Source organism: Lactuca saligna, chromosome 5 (genome assembly GCF_052625555.1).
Source record: "Lactuca saligna cultivar CGN05327 chromosome 5, ASM5262555v1, whole genome shotgun sequence".
In the NCBI taxonomy this organism is placed as follows: Eukaryota; Viridiplantae; Streptophyta; class Magnoliopsida; order Asterales; family Asteraceae; genus Lactuca; species Lactuca saligna.
The window spans coordinates 183,780,512-183,799,982 of NC_136421.1; the positions used below are offsets into that span (position 1 = coordinate 183,780,512).

The window sequence follows — 19,471 nt, forward strand, 5'->3', positions numbered from 1 at the left end:
CTTGACCAAGGAACCGAGGGATCATGGTAGATCTCGACATATCGACAGAAAATATCACTTCATTAGACATCGTGTAGAAGAAGGACAACTCGTAGTGAAGAGGATATCATCAGAAGATAACCCAACAGATCCGCTTACGAAGGGACTGAGTAGGGTTAAGCACTTGCAGCATGCTAGGAGTATTGGGCTGAAGGATGATATTAGTATAGATTAGATAGTATTAGAAACGTATAATAGATAAATGTAATTAACATTTGATGATTAAATAAAGGATTTTTATTTATCAGTAAAGTTACTGTCACATGTTAATTGTTTAACTATTGTTTCACTTTGCATGTTTTGACTTCCAGAATAATTGAGTTTATTAGGAATAATCGAATTATTCAAATGGTCCACAATCGTTCATATGTTGGGAGTAGATATGAATGAAGATTGTCATGAATTGGTGTGTAGAATGTCTAAATGATGTTAGACATAGAAAGGGTTGCTGCAATGTTCATGAGTGCTTATGAACTGGTTTTGAGCATTGGAATAAACCCGCGCTTGCTGGAATCACTTTATGGAATACGATATAAAAGGTGATCGCAAGACGATAATATCATATAGTCTTAAAACCTAGATATATGGTTTATTATTTGTTAATTGATTGTACATTGATAATGCGAAAACGCATCAGTAACTTGGTGTTATAAAACGCATTGTTGTGTATAGTTGGTTAATGAATAAGTAAATGCATATAAGTCGAAGTTTATCTGTAAATTTTATCCTAAGAGGGTAGAAGAGATATCTTGGCCACTCGATGATTTGATTTGACTTATGTGCCGGGCCCGGTCAGAACTGAACTGATGTGTTTGATTAAGTTCTATGTCAAATAAATCGGAGATCGAGAAATCGAATGCTAGACTAACCATTCCATAGGATTGTCAACATGATATCTAACAGAGGACTGTAAGATCCCTTATCTAAAGGACAAGATTGATTAGATCAGAGTTAACAGCGTCTTTGAGAGCTACGATTGCAAACCGAATTGTACTTGTATAGTTACTAGACTTATCCAAGTGGGAGACTGTTGGAATAGTGTCTAAGGCTGCAACTATATTAGGCAAGTATTTGACCGGTTGTGCATGGTCCTTTTGGGTTTCCTTCACCATAGCAACTTGATGGATGATTTGTTAAGAGAGAGTAAATATTATAAGGAATAATATATGGTTATTTGATTAATATAAGTCATAGATTAATTGGAATTAATTTGGTGACTTAAAGAGATTAATTAAATAAGAGGGTATAAACTGTCAATTGTTTGATAGTTACACTTTAGACTATAAATCCTTATCCTAGATAGGATGGACGATTTCTAGGGCTTGGATAAGCCAAAATCGTCCATAGGGTTATCAAGGAAAGGATATGGATCAACTTAAAGTCTAAGTTATCCAATTAGGGTTTAGGTTGTAACCCTTAAGGAGTCTACAAGTATAAATAGACCCTAGGGGTGAGGGAATTTGACACACCATCTTAAAGTAGAGATACTCTGGCCGAATTCCTCCCCTCTCCTCTCTCCTAAATCATCTTGCCTGCTATTGGTGTTTGTAAGCCATTAGAGGAGTGACATTTGTGACTCTAGAAGCTCCAAGACAACAAGATCAACAAGGAACTCAAAGGTATGATTCTAGATCTGTTTCAATGTTGTTATTTAACCTAATTAGCCATTAGAAGTCTTGGATTCAAAGCATGTTTAATTAGAAAGCCTAGATCCAAGCATTAGGGTTTTGCATGCGCACATAGGAAAGTTCTTATGGCTAAAACCCATCAAAAAGAAATACGGGACAGGTTGAAGGAACTGTATTCTACTGATGAAGATCTTGAGCATTCAAACCAAACTTTGTTTCTCTTTGAATTTGGTGACTTCAAGCAGAAGCCTCAAGAGAAGCTTATTCAAGCCTTCGATCGCTTTAATCATCTTCTTAGTAAGATGATAAAGCACGGGATTGAAAGGAAACTCATTGAACAGAAGGTCACATTCATGAATGGCCTTAGACCCGAATGGATGGCTGTAGTATCCACTATGAAGGCACATGAATTCTGATATGTGCATAATTAGCCATATGTTTAGTATAGATTTTTACTCATGTTTAGCTAAATATGTACATAATATGGACAAAAGATACTTAATAATGCTTAAATTGTGTTTTCAGTCCAGAAGACATGCTTGGAAGTAAAAAGGAATAAGGAGAAGCAATTAGACACCAAAGAATGAAGAAAAAGAAAACACCCACACTTACTCAGCGAGTCCATGGATCAACTCTGCGAGTTCATGAGAATGTTCCCGAAGAAAAGTCAAGAATCCTTGTCATACACGGATTTTACATGTCTACTCAGCGAGTTGGGGGACCTACTCGCCGAGTTGCCCTTGTTTTGTTATAATTATAAATAGTGGATCTTATTCCGAATTAGACACTTTTTCTGGCTTCTTGGAGATAGACCTACAATTGAAGAACCCTTTGGAGACCTAAAGAACCCTAACCTTTGATCTTTTGAAGACTCAAGGCGAATTAGGTTATATTTTCCACTTAATCTTAGGATTGAATCATGATTAGCCTAGTTAACTTCGTTTTTGAGTTTGTTTCCACTATAATCATGAGCTAAATTCGTATTGTTTCTGTTTAGGAAAAACCAAGTTACTCCTATGGTTTAATTATTACTTTTATTGATTGTTTATTGGTGATTTTATTAAATTAAGTTTGTTAAAGAACCTTATGCATTAACCATAACTATTTTCTGTTAATTGGAAGACAATTAAGCTGCATGAACATCTCTTAGTTGTTAACCTCATATGTTTATGTGAACACTTTATCATATGCCTAGGAATAATGAACATGAAACTACGATTAATTAGAGAATGGGTAAATTAATGTGTGAGCTTGTTTGAGAAACCAACAAACAAGAGATTAACTGAATCACCAACTTGATTAACCAATTACAAATCTCATTTAATCCAAATAATTGAACTAGGGACTTAATTAGTTTAAACAATTGGCCACTGCTTGAATTGATTAATTGTCTAAGGGTTAGTAATAGTGAACATGAATCTAACCACTATAGTTGGTAACCAATAACAATTAATTTATCATTATACAAATAACCATAGGAGTGAATTGGTTGGACCTAAACAGAAATTCTTTATCAAATTTGGTGAATTTTTACTTGTTTTACTTGTTAGTTAATCACTTGTTAGGTGGTGTGTTTAAGTTTCTAGTCTTGTAAAACTAGAGAAAAACCTTTACTTTCATTACTTGTTTAGTTAAAGTTAGTTATTAGTTTAATTTCCATTCCTTGAGTTCGACACTCTACTTATCCAACTATACCACTAAAAGACAGGTTCACTGCCTTTGTGTGCTAAATTTATAATTTAAAAGTAGGAATAAAACCAGTGCATTTTACACACATCAGGTTTTTGGCGCCGTTGTCGGGGAACGATTCAAAAATTAAGCCTAATTCCTAATTTTTTCGATCCTTTGTATGAATTTTCATGCACAAAGTTATTTTTTTAGTAATTCAGTAAGTAGGTTAGGTTTTAGAATTTATTAGTTTTTTTTAGAAGTTTAGCCTTTAGTTTTAATTTTTTTTTTTTGTTAAAACAGGCTACTCGCCGATTGCACTCGCACCTACTTGGCGAGTACCCTGCTGTTTGGTAGTTATTTTTTGTTTAGTTTAGTTTCATTTTTTTTTCTTTTTACGTCTTTTTCTTGTTTTATTGCAGGATTTTCATGACCAGAGGATCCGACTCTCCGCTGGTACACCTTCTTGAAGACCAAGAATTCGCGTTGAGAAAAAAAAAGGAAAAGACGTGGAAAGCTCGAATACACCTAAGAAGTCGCCTTTGTCTAAATTGAAGACTATTTTTGGGAAGAAGAAGAGTAGCGAATCAGGAGCATCCAGCACCTCTTTAGCAAGCGAAGACCCGATCAAAGAAGACACTGAGTACGAAACCGAGGACGAAGAAGAGCCTACATACGGGAACGACTCCGATTCCGGCGACGAGTTAGCTCTTACCATGGATAACATCGATGAAATCCCAATGGGGGAATGGAAGAAAAGGATACACGATGACACTAGCCCGTGACTTGTGTAACCCGCAATTCCCACAACTGCTACTTTTGAGCTCAAGGGTCACATCCTTACTCAACTTAAGGAGATCTCCTTCACCGGAAAAGACCACGAAGATGCTTACAAACACTTGGATGAAGTTAATGATGTAGCTGATTATTTCAATGTTCCAAATGTGCCTCGAGAAACTCAGCTACTTCGCATGCTTCCGGTTACTTTGAAGGGTGCTGCAAAGGATTGACTCAAGTCATTGCCCCCAGATCTATCACTACATGGGCCCAAATGAAAGAATAGTTCATTGATCAACTCTTCCCACGATCCAAGATATCCAAACTAAAGGAATCCATAGATAACTTTGAACAACAAGCTGGAGAGTCAATATATAAAGCTTAGGAGAGGTACAAGAGCCTGCTAAGGAATTGCCCACATCATGACATCAATAGTCAGTAAGAAGTCTCCATCTTTTATGATGGAGTAAATGTTACAACAAGGAAATTACTTGACTCGCAAGGTCCACTCACGAAGAAGGCACCTCCGGTGATAAAGCAACTAATTGAAGAATTCTCTAAGCATTCTAGAGAATACCATAATCCGAGAAATGATGTGACAAGGGGGGCTGCCTATGCAACTTCAGAAGACTTGTTAGCAGTCATGGCTATGCTAAAAACCATGGATATGAGGATGGACAAAATGTATCAAACGATACATGCTATTTGGGTGGGTTGTGAGAACTGCAATGGGCCTTATCTTACTAGACACTACGACTTGCATGTAAATGGCAATAAGAAGGTGCAAGTATGTTACTCAAGTGGGGATCGATATGATGAAGATTGGCGTAAACCAAAGAAAGAGTGGCTCCCTTATGACGAGTACAAGAAGGCTAAAGAGGAGAAGTACAAGCAAAAAGGAAGAGGTTTTTACCAAAAGGAGGAGCCAGCAAAAGAAAGAAAACCAGGTTTGGAAGAGATGCTTACCAAGTTTGTAGCTGCTTCAGAAAAAAGACATAATGATCATGATGTTGCAATCTAAGAAACAAGAACAATGCTTAGAAACCAACATGCATCTATCCACAACATTGAAACGCACCTTGGGCAACTTGCTCAACAAATCAATCAAAGATCAGCGGGCGAACTTCCTAGTAAAACCAAAAACAACCCACGAGGTGCGCACATAAATATAGTCACAACAAGAAGTAGGAAGATAATTACTCCTCTGGACCCTATTTAGACTGAAGCACCCAAGGAATTGAAAAAGGAGTATGTAGAAAAACAAGACCAAAATCAAAAGCTACATGGTACAGACGCTACTCGTCGAGTCCAGAATACGGACTCGACGAGTCCACTGCCAAACTCGAAAATCAGATTCCTGAAAAGCCCTTTCAGCCTCCAATGCCATATCCAGCCCAAGCTAAGCAAGAAAAGCAGGAAGAGGAATAACATAGGTTTCTTGACCATATTAAATCTCTTCAAATCAACATACCCTACATCAAAGCAGTCGCGCAAATGCCAAAATATGCAAAATTTCTCAAGGAGCTTCTAGCCAATAGAAGGAAGACGGAGGAGGTGAAAGAAGTAGTTCTTAATGAAAATTGCTCAGCTACCATGTTAAACAAACTACCAAAGAAGAAGGGTGACCCGGGAAGCTTGACTTTGCCTTGTTAATTTGGTAACTTGGCTAACATTCATGCTTTGGCTGATTCGGGAGCAAGTGTGAACCTCATGCCTTATTCATTCTTCAAGAAATTGGATCACCCGGAACCAAGGCCAATTCAGATGGCAATTCACTTAGCAAAAAAAATAGTCACATTTCCAAGAGGAATATGTGAAGACTTATTGGTAAAGATGGACAAGTTTGTGTTTCCCGCAGACTTTATAATTCTAGACATGGAAGCAGATCCTCAAGTCCCAATCATCCTTGGAAGACCTTTCCTTAACACGACAAGTGCAATAGTGGATATGAGAGACTCGAAGCTTACTTTACGGGTAGGAGATGATTCAGTCACTTTCAGGGTTGATCAAGCTATGAAGCTTGCGAGGAATAGTGATGACTCGACGTTCTCGATTGACATGTTTGATGAATTGATGGAGGAATAGGATAATGAAGATCCCAACAAGTGCACCACCATCTTTGATGAAGAACTTGATGCTGAAAAAGACTTATTGGAAATCGAGAGTTTGCTAGAAGAAGCTGAGTATGAAGAATTAGTGAAGAATTATGATAAAGCTACTCGCCGAGTGGAGCCGATCTACTCGCCGAGTCCCTCTGAAGAACCTAATGAATTCGTAAATTCTACATCATACTCGCCGAGTCCCTTACATTTACTCGACGAGACAACATGCAAAATCTAAAAACAGAGATCAAAACATTACCAGATGACGTGGAGTATGCTTTCCTTGAAGGTGGTCATCAAAAACCAGTTATAATAGCTTCTGACCTCTCCAAATCTGAAAAAGAAGAATTATTCAAGTCTTGAAGAAGCGAAAGCGGGCCATAACATGGAGCATTACCGACATCAAGGGAATAAGCCCCTCTTATTATTCTCACAAGACTAACCTGGAGGAAGGAGCAAATCCGGTTGTGCAAAACCAAAGAAGATTAAACCTAAACATGCAAGAAGTGGTCAAGAAGGAAGTAGTTAAGCTCTTAGATGCGGGGATCATTTATTATATTTCTGACAGTCCGTGGGTGAGTCCGGTTCAAGTGGTGCCCAAGAAAGGAGGGATGACGGTCATAACCAACGAGAAGAATGAGCTTATTCTGACACAAACGATAACCGGCTAGAGAGTGTGCATTGATTATCGAAAGCTAAACGATGCCACTCATAAAGACCATTTCCCCTTACCTTTTATTGATCAAATGTTAAAAAGATTATCGGGACATAGTTATTATTGTTTTTCTTAGATGGATTTTCAGGTTATTTCCAAATACCCATAGACCCAATGGACCAAGAAAAGACCATTTTCACTTGCCCAAGTGTAACTTTTGCTTATCGTCGCATGCCCTTAGGGTTATGCAATGCACCCGCGACATTTCAAAGGTGCATGATAGCCATATTCCACGACATGGTGGAAAAATTCATGGAAGTCTTTATGGACGATTTTTCTGTTTTTGGGTCTTCCTTCCATGATTGTCTCTCTAACCTTGATTTAATGTTTGCTAGGTGTGAAAAAAACGACTTAGTTCTCAGTTGGGAAAAATGCCACTTTATGGTCAAGGAGGGTATAGTTTTAGGCCACAAGGTTTCCAAATCGGGAATTAAAGTGGATCGGGAAAAGATAGACACAATTGCCAAATTACCTCCACTAACTAATGTGAAGGGCATTAGAAAATTTCTAGGATACACGGGTTTTCACCGGCGTTTTATAAAAAAAAAATTCTAAAATAACTAGACTTCTAACACAATTGCTTTTAAAAGATGCACCATTCAATTTTACTAAAAAGTGTTTAGAGGCATTTGAATTTTTGAAAGAAAAATTAACTAATTCCCTGATCATTATTGCCCCACATTAGGATTTACCATTTGAAATAATGTATGATGATAGTGACTTTGCATTGGGAGTTGTTCTTGGTCAAAGGGTTGATAAACACTTTCGACCCATTTATTATGCAAGTAAAACTTTAAATCCGGCCCAAGAGAATAACACCACCACAGAAAAAGAATTACTAGCTATGGTGTATGCCTTTGACAAATTCCGCCCTTATCTAGTTTTATCTAAAACAGCTGTTTTTACTGACCACTCTGCTATAAGGTATTTGTTTGCCCAGCAAGATGCTATAGAGTTACTATCAAAAGATGGTACCCCTTTCAAGGTTAATGGACATAGAGTGAAAAGATACGAAGAAGGAATTCTAAGAAATGAAGACAAAGAAGAAGGCCTGCTGCTTGAGGGAATGGCAGACACGTAGAACAGAAGGAGTCCAGCTAATGACTCCTTAAAAAGAAGCGCTTTCGGGAGGCAACCCGCATTTAGAGTTCGCATTTATTTTCCCTTTGTTTTCTTTTTAATTTCTTAGGATCTGTTTTATTTTCATTCTTCTTCTGAAAATATGTTTAAAATGATTGCTTGAGGGCAAGCAATGCTCAGAGTGTGGGGTGGTGGTTTAAAAATTAAGAAAATTAAGCTTTTTTTCAAACTGCAAGCTCTAATCGCCGAGTTTATACGTATACTCGGCGAGTACCTGTTTAAAATCCTTGATAATCGCAAAAATGCATTTCTACTTGGCGAGTAGAACTTTTACACGGGTTGTTTAGAATCTGTAATTAAGGGTTCTTTTACTTATTTTCACCACAACACTCATACTCGCCGAGCGCTTACTCCTCTCAAGCCATTTCTCCAATTTTTGTTGAATCTCCATCTATCAAGCATAAAGGTATAATTTTTACTCTCAATACTTGTTAAAGATTGAAGCTTTAGCGATTCTTGGTTCTTATTTTGCTTAAAATCTAGATTTGGGGGTTTTCTCCAATTCTAGGGTTCTGATTTTATCATGAATTAGGAAGCTTTAATCAAAATTTCTTATGGGTTAGTGTTTAATGGACTTAGTACAGCAAACCCCTCTGTAAAATTGGGTGTTTTAATTGACCTATTATTGCCCGATTGAAACTGTTCCTGAAGTTCTTCCTACTCGCCAAGTAGTTTATGAACTCGGCGAGTAGGTGCCAAGACATATATGTTTTGTTTAATTTTAATTGTTGGGTGTTGTTCATTTGTGCTTTCTTAATGTTATTTTGCAAAAACCATGTCTAGAAGAGGGCAGAATTCACGCGCGGGGGGGGGGGGGGGGGGGGGGGGGGAGGCCAAGGAGACATTCCATGGCTTTCTTTTCAACAAATAACTTTGAAATCCTCACAGGCCCGTGCTAAGAACAAATTGGAAGCTCTAAAGCATAAGGACATCCACCTTCCCAATGCAATTAATTGGGATTGGTTGGGAAAGATTGGGTTGGAGGAAGAATTGACGCCTTATTTGGTAAAAGCTTGTGATGTGGGGGATTCTACCGTCATTTGTAATGGATGGTTGCAATTATTCAAGATCGAAGAGCCGGTCTTTGGGGAGTTATGTTGGGAATTCTTCGCTACCATCTCATTCCGGGGTGGTAGTGAATATTATAATCCCAATGTTATTTCCTTTTCACTTGGAGGGGAGCTGCGACAATGCAGCATGGCGGAGCTTGCGTGGAGGATAGGCATTTACGATCAAAGTGCCATGTTGAATGAAGATTTTGAAACCTTCTTGGAGCAATGCGACAAAGATCTCCCTGAAGAAGTTGTTGCTTCCACCTGGTGGAATACCATTACCAACCGGGTGTACATTCCATCTGTCATACCCCCAAACCAGAACGGCAGAATCGTTCGAGGGCGGATGACTTCATGTAGTATCGAAACAGTTGAATACATAGTAAAGAAAGTAACACAACCATCATATATATAATTTGAAATTTCACATTGTAGAATACTACTTGTTTCAAAAGAAATTACAATATGATGTCGAAATGAAATTAAACTAACGCCGTAGTGTCCCTTCTTCAAAAGCTGTAGTTTACCTGTATTACTGAATCCTTGAGAAATACAAGTGGTTTTGAAAGAGTAGATCAGCATTTAAGCTAGTGAGTTCATAAGTATTTAGTGACAATGATTGTATGAAATAGAATGAAAATGGTTTGTACATGTTTAAATGTTCCTAGAAAATCCCATATTTTCCACTAAGGTAGGTGGTAGTTTAATTGTTCAAAAAATGTATTGCAATAGTGCTTTTTATGCCTAAAATAATATGTTTATGTATAAATCATTAAGGCATTTGAAAAAGCCCGTAAATCAATGTGTTTTTAATACTCCATGTGAGTTTTATAACCATACTATTTGACCAGGATGCCTATAACAACGTTCTTCAGGCATTGGAAAGTTATGACGTTTGTCACCCCAGGCTTGTCGGCCTAGCTGTAGCTAACAACTTAGGTGCGGGATTGTCAATCCCGTATATATCTATACACAAGTATCACGCTCCCCCTACAAGGGATTATGGTATATAATACAGGACTTAAAATGCATACTCGAAAGTACATGAAATGTCTCACAAAACTTAGTATAAAGGATGGCCACATCGTGGGGAGCAATCTTATCCTCTTCCATTTGAAAAGACACCATTAGTCATGTTGCCACGTCACGGCCAACTGTGCCACGTCGTGGCAAGCCTGACAGCCTCGAATTTCGGGTCTTAAACTTGTAAAATCCGTAACTTTCACGTACGAGCTCCGTTTTTGACGTTCTTTATATGCACACGTAGGTGAGAATATACTCTACAACTCTCGTTTAGACTTTGTTGACTGATTTTGAATTTATTTTTTATTATTTATTTTTAACAGGCCGGACCTGGAAAAGTCCGTTTAAATTCCATAACTCCTTCATCCGATGACCATATTCGTCAGACTTTTTACCATTGCGCTACTTTGGTTGAGACCTTCGATTCTTATTTCGGTTGTTTCGATCAAAAGTCTCTCGATCTCTATTTCGAGTTTTTAGCTGTCTACTACTATATCCGGATCTTGGAAAAATCATAACTTCCTCATACGAAGTCAGATTTGGACGTTCTTTTTATGTACGCTTACGGTTTAATGATATCTACAACTATCATTTAGATACTTAAAGCTAAAAACTGTTGTATTGAAACTTTGCGTTTTTCGTTAATTGGTGTTGCCGGTTTTGTCGGAAATCTTAGAATGGTCATAACTTCTTCGTTATAACTCGGATTTTTGTGTTCTTAGTATTTCTGTAAACCTTGACACAATATCTAGCATAGTAGGTAACCCAATATAGAGTTTTGTACAATTTATTTTCTAAGTTAATTTCATTAATTAAAAAGTGGTTACAATACTTGACTTTTTAGGTCATTACATAGATTTGAAATACCGGGTTGTCACACCATCTTCTGCATAAGAAGGCCACATCCGCTCACCCATTCATCATCTCATTCAGCGCCTCATTTCCAGCAATATCAATATGAGGAAGGACGATGAAAAGGTCCTGACCCTTGACATTTTCTACCTTTGGAGTATCATTACTCACACCATCTTCTGCAACCTACCCTACTGCTTAGCCAAATATCTCGTGGATGGGGCTGTCAAAGAAAAGGTGACCTCCAAAATTAATGGATGAATGTTCATAACGAGGCTCGTGAGATCATTTGGGATTTTGGATTTGCAAGAGGTGAGGGCTCTTACCGTCATTTGTCCTCCTCCGTTCAACACTACATTATATAGGAGGGAGAGAATTGTAGAAAATTTTGGAGATTCTTATGCTATTCCGCATGAAGACGAGGCGGTTATCCCCGAGGAGCCAGGATGACGGGTTAGGCAAAGGAGTGAGCAGGCCTGAGAAAACCCACCGGTTATTCCGGTGGAGGATGAAAATGACGGGTGGAACCAAGTGGAATATCGAAGATACTTGGATGACATTGGGCGAGGTGTTAATTACAATAATCAATCATTTGAGTATCTTTTTCAACAAATAAACATCGCCCCAAGGCCCAGGCCCGGTTATCCCTATATCATGAATTGGGAAGAGAGAATGCGTAGAAACAATGAAGAAGAAGGTAGTGGTGCAGGAGGAGCAAACATGGAGGAGGAAGATTGAAGATTGGTTGTTTTATGTTGTTATTTGTTTTATGGTGTTTGGTTATGAATTATTGTTGAACTTGGATAATTATATTTTTAGGACTTTTATTTGTTAGCTTTCACTCGTGGTTGCATGTTTTCAGGTTGCAAGGTTAGGATGCATTTAGAAGTCTTATGGGTCATGGCTCAAGTGAGGAATGCTTTAAATGAGAGTGCGAAGTGTTTCCATTAAGGTTGAGTCCGTTAGGATTGGGAGTGATAGAGTGTGTTATTACTAAAGTAATTAGAAGAAGAGCCACTAAATTATCCCAATTTAGCACCTCAGTCAAGAGTAAACAAGCAAGACATTTTCTTTTCAACTCAGCGCCTACTCACCGAGTGCATCTAGGTTACTCGGCGAGTACATGGGTATTTACACAACATCACTGCAAATTGACAATATACTCACCGAGTACACGACTTACTCACCGAGTCCATCAACATTTTTCGAATCCCAGAGTTGTTTTGGGCATATTCATTGTAGTCCTTATCCATCTTTTTCGTGAAAATTCATTACTGGAGGTTTCTAGGAGCTTTGTCCTACATATTTAAGTCATTTTCAAGTCTACCAAACGCGACATGACACCCAAGACATGGATGAGCTGTTCCCATGTCTAAAGTCATTCAAAGTAGGAGCTTAATTGAAGAAAATCATCTTCGCGACTACTACCCCAAGGGAGTTTGTTCCAATTCTCTCGATATTTCATATGTTTTTATATTTCATGCATACCATGCAATGGGGACATTGCATGAATTGAGTGTGGGGTAGGGGGGTTGGTTACATCTTAGTAAATTTAGAATCCTAATATCCTAATTTAGGTTTATTTTAAAAAAATTCAACTCTTGCATACCTAAAATGTTACTTAGGATTTAATTTAGAAAATTTTGGTAAAAAGTAAGTAGGATTCCATGTTACAATTATATTGATGATTGCATGAAAACCCAAATGTTTAGTTGAGCCTATATACATTATAGTACATGTGTGGCTTCTTTATTCTAGTGAAATCATGGGACAAAAACACGACCTCGCTTAGTTTGAAGGATGCAATATGTTTAGCATCATGTACCAGAAATGTATCCAGGGAAATTATTATCGTTAACCAATAAAGGTTGAAGTTGAGCCCCCCTGCTTAAGCATGTAGGGGTTTGAGTGGAAAAACTGAGTTACATGTTAAAAAAAAGAGAGAATTACACGAAAAAATTTGAAGAATTTTTGGAGCATCAAAGTTAAAGTGTGAAGTTAAAAGATCAAAAATTCTAAAGAAATTCAAAAAGTTGAAGATACCAAAAATCAAACAACAAGGTGGTGAATTCAAAGAAATTAAAGATCAAATGTCAAAGTGAAGAATTCCAAAGAGCTCCAATGTGGTATCATAAATTGTAATTGTCTAGATTATGTATGCTTGGGTTGCTCAACCAAAAACACCTTGAGGTTAAGAGGTTTTATGCGGACGGGTTCAGAGGGATGCATAAAATGAGCATTGTTCGGAAAAAGTAGGCGAATGTTTATGAGGATTGGGAGTATTTAGAGTATGGGAGTTATTAGGAAAATTTTAGACACAAATGCATGTGTTGCGGTCTTAGCATAATGGCTGGGTTCGATTGGAGTTGTCCTATGTGATTCTAATGTGCTAAAATTCAGTTTTGCTTGGGGGCAAGCAAAAGTCAAGTGTGGGGTATTTTGATATGTGCATAATTAGCCATATGTTTAGTATAGATTTTTATTTATGTTTAGCTAAATATGTGCATAATGTGGACAAAAGGTACTTAATAATGCTTAAATTATGTTTTCAGTCCAAAATACATGCTTGGAAGTAAAAAGGAATAAGGAGAAGCAATTAGAGACCAAAGAATGAAGAAAAAGAAAACACCGACACCTACTCGGCGAGTCCACGGATCAACTCGGCAAGTTCATGAGAATGTTCCTGAAGAAAAGTCAAGAATCCTTGCCGTACACGGATTTTACACGTCTACTCGGCGAGTTGGAGAACCTACTCGCTGAGTTGCCCTTGTTTTGTGATAATTATAAATAGTGGATCTTATTCCGAATTGGAGACTTTTTCTTGCTTCTTGGAGATAGACCTACGATTAAAGAACCCTTTGGAAACCTGAAGAAGTTTAACCTTTGATCCTTTGAAGACTCAAGGAGAATTAGGTTATATTTTCCACTTAATCTTAGGATTTAATCATGATTAGCCTAGTTAACTTCGTTTTTGAGTTTGTTTCCACTGTAATCATGAGCTAAATTCATATTGTTTCTGTTTAGGAAAAACCAAGTTACTCCTATGGTTTAATTATTACTTTTATTGATTGTTTATTGGTAATTTTATTAAATTAATTTTGTTAAAGAACCTTATGCATTAACCATAACTATTTCCTGTTAATTGGAAGACAATTAAGCTGCATGAACATATCGTAGTTGTTAACCTCATATGTTTATGTGAACACTTTATCATATGCCTAGGAATAATGAACATGAAACTAGGATTAATTAGAGAATGGGTAAATTAATGTGTGAGCTTGTTTCAAAAACCAAAAAACAAGAGGTTAATTGAATCACCAACTTGATTAACCAATTACAAATCTTATTTAATCCAAATAATTGAACTAGGGAATTAATTAGTTTAAACAATTGATCACTGCTTGAATAGATTAATTGTCTAAGGGTTAGAATAGTGAACATGAATCTAACCACTATAGTTGGTAACCAATAACAATTAATTTATCATTATACAAATAACCATAGGAGTGAATTGGTTGGGCCTAAACAGAAATTCTTTATCAAATTTGGTGAATTTTTACTTGTTTTAGTTATTAGTTAATCACTTGTTAGGTGGTGTGTTTAAGTTTCTAGTCTTGTAAAACTAGAGAAAAACCTTTAATTTCGTTACTTATTTAGTTAAAATTAGTTATTACTTTAGTTTCCGTTCCCTGAGTTCGACACTCTACTTATCCAACTATACCACTAAAAGATAGGTTCACTGCCTTTGTGTGCTAAATTTATAATTTAAAAGCAGGAATAGAACCAATGCATTTTACACACATCAAATTCGCACGTTTATCCAATAATAAGACTAAAGTCCTCAAGGAAAAGGTTGTTGTATATCAAAAGGTCCAAACAACTCCAAATCAAGTCTATACAGTTAAGAGAGTCAATCAACAACAGACAGCCGAACCGACAGCTTTAGTAGAAGAAGATTTCTGATGGTTGTGATGAGTTCTTTTGGTCAACACTGATTGATAACGCTGTTGAAACAAAAGGTTTATCTACAAAAACATCATGGAGGGTGAAAGGTAGGTATGTGGCAGAACCATTTAACGAACCTACACGTTTTGATGTGCCAAACACAAGTTGTACCAAAACTACTTCAAACGAACCGATGAGGGTGTCAAGCGAAACCTCTTCGCTAAAGAGCAAAACTCATGCTCAAAGAACGAAGAAAAAGGCCAACATCCACAAAACTCCAAAACAGGTGTTAGAAAGAAAGCATCAATGGAATTTCAGATACAAGAAGAATCTCACTGAAATAAAACAGTTTTGGCAGTCTCAAAACCCTAACTATGTTTGATATGAAAATACTTTTTTGTCAAAGGAAGAAGTAAAAACAAACTCAACTTCTCATGTTCAACACAATGAAGAGTTTCGGTCCTCAAAATCTAGACAACCGAAAGAAGAGTTTCGATCCTTAAAATCTAGACTAACGAAAGAAGAGTTTCGGTCCCCAAAATCAAGACAACCGATAATAGAGTTTCAGTCCACAAAGGCATAGCAACCAAAAGAGAGGTTTTGGTCCTCAGGATGAGAGAAACCGAAAGGATGGTTTCGGCCATAGATCAACCAATAAGAGGAACTAAAGGGAAAGTAGTTTCCGCTCTCAACCAAGTAAGAGCCACGATCAAAAGTTTGACTCTACTCCCAAATTTCATCTTTCCCATACTCACTCACAGAATGATAGAAAAGGAAAAGGAAAGCTCTTTCCAGAGAACGAAAATAAGACAACGTCTGAACACAACGAAGAGAACCAAAAGTCTGCTAAAGTCAAATTCATAAATCCAAAAACTAGACCTAAAGTACTTCAATCAAATAAAATCAAAGTTTTCACCATAAAAAGAAAAGACGAAACAACACTAATTAAAAGAACCTTTTTAATTGTTGTTTCTCTTACAATTCCCTGTCCTGTAAAAGGCTCACAAGTACCCAAGAAACTTTGGGTTCCTAAATCTGCTTAATTTTACAGGTTATGCGTGACGAGCAGTTTGAAGATGAATGGTACATAGACAGTGGCTGCTCGCGTCACATGACAGGAAGTAAGGAAGATCTAAGGGAATTTCGGTCCCTTCTAGATGGTCGAAGTGTCAAGTATGGTAATAATTCTTTTGGCACGATCGAAGGGTACGATATGATCACCAATGGTGATTTCTCGATACGAAATGTGGCGTACATTGATGGTTTACAACACAACCTTATTAGTGTTTCTCAATTTGTGGTTGGCACCAGGTTAAAAGTTTCATTAGATGATGATGGATTAGAGATTATTGAAAAGAAGATAAACAACATTCTGCTAAAATCGAAGTGAAAAGGAGAGATGTACCCTCTAAATCTCAATCCCATACGAGGAAAACCAGCTCTTTGCTTGCTAATGAAAGCTCACTCAAATGAAAGTTGGCTTTGGCACCAAAGACTCTCCCATCTTAATTTCGAATACATCAACAAGCTAGTGCTTGGATATCATGTTCGAGGTCTTCCTATTATGAAGTTCGATAAAGAACACTTGTGTGCTACATGTGAAATGGGAAAACAAAGTTGACAACGTCATCCTTCTCGAGTCAATAAAAAAATTATTGAACCGCTAGAATTAATTCATGTTGATCTTTGTGGTCCATCTTCAATCAAAAGCATTGGTGGTAATAGGTATATATTTGTAATAGTCAATGACTTCTCTCGGTTTACCTGGGTGTTCTTTTTGAGGAAGAAATCAGAGGCCACTCCCAAGCTCAGGCTCTTTATCAAGCAGGTAGAAGTTCAAATGCAAAAGGTAGTTCGAAACATCAGAAGCGAAAACGGGTTGGAGTTTAAGAACAAAGACTTTGAAGATTTTCTTGCGGAAAAGGGACCACTCAGAAGTTCTCGGCTCCATATACTCCACAATAAAATGGAATTGTCGAAAGGCGAAATCGATCTTTGTGTGAAGCCGCCCGAACCATGCTTTTCTTTGCTTTTCTACCTCTATATTTATGGGTTGATGCCATTGCTGCTGCTTGCTGCACGCAGAACAGATCTTACCTCAAAAAATGATTCTCCATCATTCCATATGAGATCTTGAACAACCAAAAGCCTAATGTAAAGTTTTTCCATGTGTTCGGTTCAAGATGCTTTATCTTCAATTCAAAGGAGAAGCGAAACACGTTTGATGTTAAAGCACACAAAGGGATTTTCCTGGGTTATTCCTAAAACTCCAAAGCATATAGGGTTATAAACAAGCATTCAAGGAAAATTGAAGATACCTATTATGTCACCTTCGATGATAACTACATCAAGAAACTAACGACAACCGAAGGTTCTGTGGAGGAAATATTTCCAAGATCCGGTCAAGTTACGGTACCAATTTCAAATATCTTTAAGCAATACATGCTACTATTTGATGAACCAGAAAAGGCTATTCACTATGAATCTGAAGCTGCAGACAACAGGGTTGATAACTTGAAGAAGATAATTGATGAGGCAGCAAAGAAAATGGCAGATGAACAACCTACAACAACTGAATAGCCTGACTCAAGCGAACCTCCAAAAATTAGTTCTTATGTTCAGGGGTGGGTTCATTTTCTCCAAATAACCAAGATTCACCATTCTAGGGGGAGATTCGATCTAAAAGTCAAGTCCAAAAGGAGACTTCTGAGCCTGAAGCTGAAGAAGTATCATCATTAGAGGGGGAGAATACAAATACATACGATGATGAAACTCAGTCATAATTCGAAGAAGAGGTGAATGCTAAAATGGATCGTTCATATGATCCTAATTACCCTCCTCTCACCAAATGGATCAAAGATCATCCAGAAACACAAGTTCTTGGTGAATCAACAGAAATAGTACTAACACGATCACAATTGAAAGCAAAACAAATTGTACTATTCTCTAAAGTGGAATTTTGCATGTTCAATTCGTATGTCTCAAAGGTTGAACCAAAGATGATCAACATTGCACTCGATCATTCTAATTGGTTACAGTCAATGCAGGACGAACTCAGTGAGTTTGAAGGAAAGAAAGTGTGGAGACTGATTCCAACACTAAAGGATGCTTCTATGGTTAGACTAAAGTGGAGTTTCAGGAACAAGATGGATAAGGAAGGAAATGTGATTCGCAACAAGGCAAGATTGGTTGTGAAAGGTTACTATAAAAAAGAAGGCATAGATTACGAAGAGACCTTTGCTCCAGTAGCAAGGCTAGAATCGATTCGTATCTTTCTCGCCTATTCTGCACACAAGAACTTTTAAGTATACCAAATGGATGTGAAGTGTGCCATCTTAAATGGAGAACTGGAAGAGATGGCGTATGTAGAGCAACCACTTGGTTTCGTGTACGAGAAGTATCCAGATGACTGCTACATTCTGGACAAGGATGTCTATGGTCTCAAGCAAGCACCAAGGGCATGACAGGGACCCGAAGGCATTTTCATTAATCAAGAGTCCTACACAAAAACCTTGCTTGCCAAGTTTGGAATGATGGGAGACTCAAAAGTAAAGGTTACTATGGTGTTTGGCACAAAGTTGACACCTTCTTTGGACAAACCGGCTATTGACATGACCCTTTATCGTTAGATGATAGGGTCCCTAATGTATCTAACAGCAAGTCGACCAGACATAATGTTTTCTGTTCGCCATTATGCTAGGTTTCAATCTAATCCACGCGAACCTCACCTACTGGCTGTGAAAAATATCTTTTGATACTTGAAGCAAACCTCCTCTCTCGGTCTATGGTACCTAGCCAAGTCAGGGTTCTTTGTCCAAGCTTTCTCAGATGCTGATCTCGAAGGATGTGGATGATGGGTTTGAGCCATAAGAACTTTCCTATGTGCACATGCAAACCCTATTACTTGGATCTAGGTTTCTCTAATTGAACATGCTTTGTATCCAAGACTTTGAATCATAGATCTAGTGTAAATAAACAATTCATAACATATGAAAACAGATCTAGAAGAATACCTTGAGTTACTTGCTTGAAAACTTCTTTTCCTTGGAGCTTAGAGTCACAATTGTCACTCCTCTAATGGCTTACAAACACCTATTAGCAAGAAGATGATTTGAGAGAGGGAGAGGGATGAGAAATCGGCTCTAGGGTTTCCCCATGCATAGAGTGGCTGATTTCTCCAACCCTAAGGGTCTATTTATACTATGAGCTCCTAGGGTTTTACCTTAAACCCTAATTGGATAACTTAGCCTCAAAGTAATCCAAAGATCCTTCTAGATAGGGCCTTGGACGATTTCTAGGATATCCATATCCTTAAAGTCGTCCCTTCCCATTTCCATAAGGATTCATAGCCTAAAACACAGCTATCACACATTTGACAGTTTATGCCCCTTTATTCAATTAATCTCTTTAAGTCACCAAATTAATTCCTAATTAATTTATGACTTATATCAATTAAATAATATTATTATTCCTTTAACATATTATTCTTATAATACATTAATAATAATATCTCTTCTCTCTATATAAATC

At 37.4% G+C, this 19,471-nt stretch overlaps 1 protein-coding gene across 1 annotated transcript; it reads left to right on the forward strand.

The window, feature by feature from the left end:
• Positions 1–17,748: 17,748 nt before the first annotated feature.
• LOC145046022 (putative mitochondrial protein AtMg00820) lies at positions 17,749–18,405 on the forward strand. Its single transcript, XM_078994300.1, has 3 exons — positions 17,749–17,841; positions 17,929–18,186; positions 18,268–18,405. The coding sequence occupies exons 1-3, from the start codon at positions 17,749–17,751 to the stop codon at positions 18,403–18,405; spliced, it is 489 nt and encodes a 162-aa protein (XP_078850426.1).
• The last annotated feature ends 1,066 nt before the right edge of the window (positions 18,406–19,471 follow it).